The 7049-nt window shown below is 41.5% G+C and overlaps 1 protein-coding gene across 1 annotated transcript; it reads left to right on the top strand.

Moving 5' to 3' along the window:
* Nucleotides 1-6830, top strand: dldh (dihydrolipoamide dehydrogenase). Its single transcript, XM_042110143.1, has 14 exons — nucleotides 1-112; nucleotides 2009-2084; nucleotides 2289-2368; nucleotides 2454-2522; nucleotides 2795-2864; nucleotides 3140-3240; nucleotides 3476-3619; nucleotides 3938-4039; nucleotides 4232-4422; nucleotides 4888-5058; nucleotides 5275-5464; nucleotides 5700-5837; nucleotides 5944-6033; nucleotides 6556-6830. Exons 1-14 carry the CDS (start codon nucleotides 74-76, stop codon nucleotides 6619-6621), a joined length of 1527 nt encoding a protein of 508 aa, XP_041966077.1. The 5' UTR covers nucleotides 1-73; the 3' UTR covers nucleotides 6622-6830.
* The last annotated feature ends 219 nt before the right edge of the window (nucleotides 6831-7049 follow it).

Raw genomic sequence — 7049 nt, forward strand, 5'->3', positions numbered from 1 at the left:
TCGAGTGCGCATGCGCACAAGAAAGAGTCCTTGGATGCACTGTCTGCTCTAGGTTAAGTGGGCGAATGTCAAAATGCATAGTTGGAACCAGCTATATCGCACCCTGACAAAGGTAAAACTGTGCTGTTGTGTAACGAATAGTATGCTATGGATGTCTATTATGAGGGCATGCAAGTCAAACCAACTTAAATTCACAATTTGATTATTTTGTCATTGATCAAGTCAATGGCCATCTTACTAGCAAAGTAACGTTAGCTAGCTACCGTCAGTGTCAATGGTCAATGCTAGAGGCTACATTTGTGGAAACAAGGAAGCTAACTTATGTTTGGACACCATTACTGAATACCACAATACCAGCTTGTATGGTAGATTTTCCCAAATTGACTGATCTGTGAGGGTTGGTGGTGGTGACCAACATGTTTAACATGATAACCATGTGGGACTATCTGATGATGGTAACGTTAGCTAACTCGGGGAAATAGATTTCGTAACAATCATGTCCACAGGTTTCGGCACGCGAGATAAAACAAGATATAATAATTAACTTATAACCTATAACAAAAATGGATGGTACCAAGTCGAGCTGGCACACCGAAGTTTGAAGTTTTGGCAAATGATCTCAGGCGCGTTAACTTCTATCAATAATGCTGCTCACCTGACAAATGCAGTTGCATGTCGAACTTTTACTACAATAAAATCTTAATTGACGTTTTGGTGAACGCAATGATAGGTCTATTTGAATGAAGGTTGATGCCTGAAGTTATTACAATTCGGTAGGAGGACTGAAGAAGCTGCCCTACAACATAAACTGAAATGGATACGCATCCCGAACAGGTTTATAAATCCATTTAAGGTCTTGAAGAACTTGAAGTTTTGTAAAATAATAATAATAATATGTAGGTCTATGTTGAAATATACTGAAGTGGTTCAAACCAGAGATCCACAATATTTCTAATGCATGTATTTAAAGTATGTCTTTAAAACAAAGAATAGTATGTTGTAAGCCTAATTGGTAGTTGATGGGCTGTATCTGGCAGATTGCATCTGCATCCATTCTGGGATGATAGAATGGTATGCTAAGCACTTGCAAGTATATTTGTTGGGCCTTTTGCCTTTTTTCAGAGTAACAAGAAGCTAGTGAGAAATGGGGTGGGTTCAGGAAATGACCATGAGTCAGATTAGGACCTGGGTCCCTGTAAAGCGAGTGTGGTAGAGGCACTGCAACCGCTTATGCTACAGCTTCCCTGTGCTTTGCATATTTAAGATATGTGGCAAGTGATAGAGTGATGGCTCATCTGTCTTCTCTAATTCAGTGGAAAGGCCAATTTATAGTCTGGACGACAAGAGCCATTCAACAGGAACTGACATAAAGGTGACAAATGTGTGTCTGCTGTGGTTGTACAGTCAGATCATGTCACCTGCATGAAAATATTTGAACAGATGCAGTCATTGAACACTTCTGTCTCTATCTCTAACGCTCTCGGATGATGTTGCTTTCTCAAATTCAATTACAAGAACATTGGAAGATGTCAAATATAACAAAAGCTCAAATATTATGTCATGTTTCCCAAGAAGTATATATTTTTACTTTTTAACATACTAGGCCATAGTTTATTTTGATGCATGTCATGGTTACTGTATTATGTTTAGATCCTTTTCCAACTTGAGTATGTTGTATCTAATTTCAAAATACATTTTGATGTATTTACCCCAACCCTGCTAAAGACGAATAGTCTTTATTTATTTATTTTTTTGGGCTTTTATGCCTTTAATGCGACAGGATAGTGAAGAATGACAGGAAGTGAGTGGGAGAGAGAGAGTCAGGGTGGGATCCGGAAAGGACCACGGAGCATACAGTGCAGGTGTCCCAGCCAGTTCCGCCACGGCTGGGGCTAAAGACAAATAGTCTTTCTGGTTTTCCTATTGGGTGTAGTGTGTGTGTACACCTGCTGAAATGTCTTGAAATGTTATTTTTAACCAATGATTTCACTCTCTTTTTCTGATACAGCGGGGTTCACGTCTCCCATGCAAACTCCATCAAACAACTGCTCTGTCTGTAAGGACATATGCTGACAAGGCCCAGAGTAAGTCTGCTCATCATAATGTCCTTAGTGTGAAGTCAGTTATATCAGGCTTTGATTATGTTAAGAAACCTTTGATCCGGTTGGTTGTCACTTAGTGCTGTCGTGTGGAAACTCAGTTAGGTATTGTAACTATTGGTAGCACAATCAACTCTGGCAGTAAAATACAATTTAGGTCATGCCAAGCTAAGTTTTGTTCTCTTGCAGTTGAAGCTGATGTAACAGTTGTGGGTTCGGGGCCTGGAGGTTATGTTGCTGCGATTAAGGCAGCACAGCTTGGTTTCAAGGTGGGGAGCCATTTCGTTTAGAGAAATATCTTGAAAGTTATTAGAGGACAATATCAGATGATGATGATATTTTGTTCCATCACAGACCGTATGCGTGGAGAAGAATGCCACCCTTGGGGGAACCTGCTTGAATGTCGGCTGCATACCATCTAAGGTAGTGCAGTTCATTTACGACACATTTGCAACAAAATGTGAATAACTTAAATTTGTTCTTGAACAGTATGCACGTATTTGAATTGATTTATATTTAATCGTTTGGTTAGTTGTGTCTGTCGTGCCTATTTCATTTCTTTATGTTTTTTGACATATTCCTAGGACAAATATTCATGATCAAATCATGAAATATTCTGTGAAAATAATAGATCTACTTTAATACCGAGCAACAGAATGGTGATTAACTTGATTTCACATCTGGTTTCTTTGTAGGCGCTCTTGAACAATTCTTACCTCTATCATCTTGCACATGGAAAGGACTTTGAAAACAGAGGCATTGAAAGTAAGAATGAAGGTTATGAGATCATTTGCCTTTTAGAGGATAGTCCAAGCTCGACAAAACATAATGTCAGAAAACCAAAGATGGACGCATACAGGGACTTAAGCACAACAGTAGTTACTATCTTATAGCAAATCATTTATAAAGAATATAGACTGTGCACTTAGAAATGCAACATTCAACCCTTCTCAACTGATCCACCTGAGGAATAAATGTTAATAATTCAAATGATGTGTGTGGTGATGTGACCGCATTGGTGCATACATATTGTTGTGTAGTTTCAGGGATATCACTAAACCTGGAGAAGATGATGGCCCAGAAGAGTGGGGCAGTCAAAGCCCTGACGGGAGGCATTGCACACTTATTTAAACAGAACAAAGTAAGTTTACTATGTGTTTTCCATACAGACATGTCAGTATTTAAGACATAGCATTCCCTTTGTCTTAATTTTGGGAGTAGTTTGAGTTAGCTTTCAAACACTTTACACTAAGCAAAGTGTATTTATGATTAATTTGGGTAATGATCATCATGTTCTAAATCAGGCCTTCACTTTTGATGTCACATTTAACAAGGCACATGTAGTCATTTATGTTGACAAATGTTTTGTGTTATAGGTGACTCATGTCAATGGCTTTGGAACGATCACTGGTAAGAACCAGGTCACAGCAAAACTCGGTGATGGCACTGAGCAAGTCATCAACAGCAAGAATATACTGATTGCCACTGGATCAGAAGTTACGCCTTTCCCTGGGATTGAGGTATACAGTGATATCGCCTTGGCAGCAGAAATAAAATATGGCAAAATGCAGTGTGTTCATAAATCATAATTCTCTGAAACATGATGACTTAATGTTGGTTTAGTTAGGTTTGAAGACACGGTGCTCTCTTAATTTGAAGTTGGAAGCGTGTTGATATTAAATATATTTTCAATGGTATTGTTAATTGTATAAATGTTTTAAAAGCATTAGCTCGATTCAGGTAATTCCATTGCTTTGAGTTTGAAGTAATCCGATGTTTAGCTTGTTGCCTCACTTGTTTCTTGGGAAGGCATGCTTCATTTGTACTTCATGTCTCAGATTGATGAGGAATCTGTCGTGTCCTCCACGGGAGCGCTCTGCCTGAAGAAGGTTCCACAAAACCTGATTGTGATTGGAGCAGGAGTCATTGGAGTGGAACTGGTGAGTATTTGCATTAATAAAGAGCACAGCCATTCTCCTTCAAGGCTGAAGACCATACTGGCTTTTCACTGAATGATACTTCAGAATTAGCTTGACAGATCATATTACTACCACATATGTGTTAGAGGAACTTTTTTCTTTACTCTCAGTTAAATGTAAAACACATTCATTGTCAACATTTCTGTGCTCTAGGGTTCAGTATGGCAGCGATTGGGAGCTAAAGTGACCGCCGTCGAGTTCCTTGGCCATGTTGGAGGTATGGGTATCGACATGGAGATCTCCAAAAACTTCCAGCGCATCCTTCAGAAGCAGGGGATGAAGTTCAAGCTAGGCACAAAGGTCATGGGGGCGACCAAGAGAGCAGATGGACAGATTGATGTTGCGTAAGTTTGTTATTGTTACGTTCTTATATTTAATATACTTGCTATAGGAAGTTGCATTAGCCTGAGGTGTGGTGTCAGACTTGACCAGAGGGATAGCTGAACATCTCAGATGAATGTAGTTCTAAGCTATTGACTGAGTACTATGTACATTTTAAAATGTGAAATGTCCCAGCCAATCTAGATTACTGACAGGATCATTTGTGGGAGTGGACATTAAGTGTGCTCATGTGTACATGATATTAAACTGATTTGACTCACCCTCTGATTCCTGAGGAGAATGGGTGCACACATTGTGCTTGATAATAGCAGGGGAGGTGTGTGCGACTGCTTGTAAGGATTAGTGGTGTGGGAACACTGTGTGGGCCTTGCTGATAGAGTGGTGTGGGGACACTGTGGGCCTTGCCGATAGTGGTGTGGGGACACTGCGTGGGCCTTGCTGATAGAGGGGTACATGTGCTCTTACAGGGTTGAAGCTGCAGCTGGTGGCAAAAACGAGACGCTGACCTGCGACGTCCTGCTGGTCTGCATCGGTCGCCGGCCCTTCACCCAGAACCTGGGGCTGGAGTCTGTTGGCATTGAACTGGACAACAGAGGCAGGATCCCTGTCAACAACCGCTTCCAGAGCAAAGTCCCCAGGTCAGGCATGCTGCAACTCCTACAGCCTCAGACCAGCAGTGTCTGAGAGAAGCTGCTATTACTGCTAATGCTATAGCTGCTATCACTCTGTGTGAATGTATCAGCTGTGCTGTGAGATGACCATGATGTGTACTTAACAGGACATTTGTATAGGTCAGCAGTGTTTAGACAGTACACCTGATGAAGCTAAATTACCATCCTTGGCCCCTTTCACAGTATCCATGCTATCGGTGACGTGGTGGCCGGGCCCATGCTTGCCCACAAGGCAGAGGACGAGGGCATCATCTGTGTGGAGGGCATGGCCGGTGGCGCAGTGCACATCGATTACAACTGCGTGCCCTCGGTCATCTACACACACCCCGAGGTGGCCTGGGTGGGCAAGACCGAGGAGCAGCTCAAAGAGGAGGTGAGGCCCAGTCCCCCAGTCCCTGCTCCTCATGAAGCACACACAACATGACACTAGTCATCAAGCATCCTCTGAGCAACACCTCAGAATGTTTCACTAAAAAGTCAAATTCATTATAGATCCCACTAAAATACGCCCGCAACAACAGTGACAATGAATCGGTATCAAGTATATTGGGAAAAAATAACTTTTTCATGACTTTTATGTTGCGATGTGCTTGTCTTCTCTTCCTAAGGGTGTGCCATATAAGGTTGGCAAATTCCCCTTTGCGGCAAACAGCAGAGCCAAGACCAATGCAGACACTGATGGACTGGTGAAGATCCTGAGCCATAAAGAGACGGACAGGATGATGGGGGCTCACATCCTAGGATCGGTGAGGAGCTGAGCGTGATCGCATGGCTGTTCTTAGAGGGCTATTGACATTAACAGCAGCGGCATAAACACTGCTCTCATGTATTGTCATGTTTTGTCATGTTTAGGGTGCAGGGGAAATGATCAATGAAGCAGCGCTAGCAATGGAATATGGAGCATCGTGTGAGGATGTTGCCAGAGTCTGCCACGCCCATCCTGTAAGCATTCATAAAAACATCTATCTATTATCACTGACACTGATCTTATAATGTAAACTATTAGCTGTGAAGTATACAGTTGTAGACTTTCACCGTTTTGTCACAGCGTTATGTAACGTCTTGCAGAGGGATATGAAAGACGTTAATCAACTCGTTGCCATTGACAGCGGTGATTATATACTTTGCCAGTGATTATATAGATTTAACATAGGAATTTAACAGGAATTTATGTGAATGGAACTTTCTGCAGCACTCTGAAGAGCCGTGTAATAAGGAGTGATAACGTCCATCACCTCCACAATCAGTTTGTTATAAATTATCTTATGCACTCTGATAGAAATAGTCTCATCTTTATGTCAATAATTCTGCAGTTGCTACCAGAGCCATTGTAGCTTAATGTTCCAACAAGCCTGGTCTGGGCTTAAAATGTAAATGTTTGACATCTATGGTATGTTACTTACTCTGAAGTGAGTGCCATGTAGATATCTGACCTTTCTCTCTCTTTCTCTCCACCAACCACAGACTGTGTCAGAGGCCTTCAGAGAAGCCAACCTTGCTGCCTCATTTGGAAAAGCCATCAACTTCTAGGCCCCCATCTGATCCCATGTACTGTACATAAATGTCTGCTGCTTAGCCAGCCTGGAACTGTCCACACGCACACTCTGGAAACCCTTACCCCCTGGTGGTCAAGACTTTCCCCACATACATACATACATACCATGAAGGTGTACGTTGTATAACATTTAGTATATTATTATTTAATACATGTTTAATAAAGGGGTTTGGGTAAAAACTGAGTGAGAATCTGCGTTTACTATTAGTGTTGGTTGCTTACAATTTTAAAAAAAAAGAAGAAAAACTGTCAACCTGTCATTCAAGAAAGGGGCACATCCTCTCATGACAAGACAAGTGTAAAAGTACGAGGCTACCAGCTAAGACATACCATGACACTTAAGATAAAAGGAAAGGTGTAGGTGTGTGTGTGTGTGTTTCTTATACCAGAAATACAATTATAC

Source organism: Alosa sapidissima, chromosome 11, assembly GCF_018492685.1.
Source record: "Alosa sapidissima isolate fAloSap1 chromosome 11, fAloSap1.pri, whole genome shotgun sequence".
NCBI lineage: Eukaryota > Metazoa > Chordata > Actinopteri > Clupeiformes > Clupeidae > Alosa > Alosa sapidissima.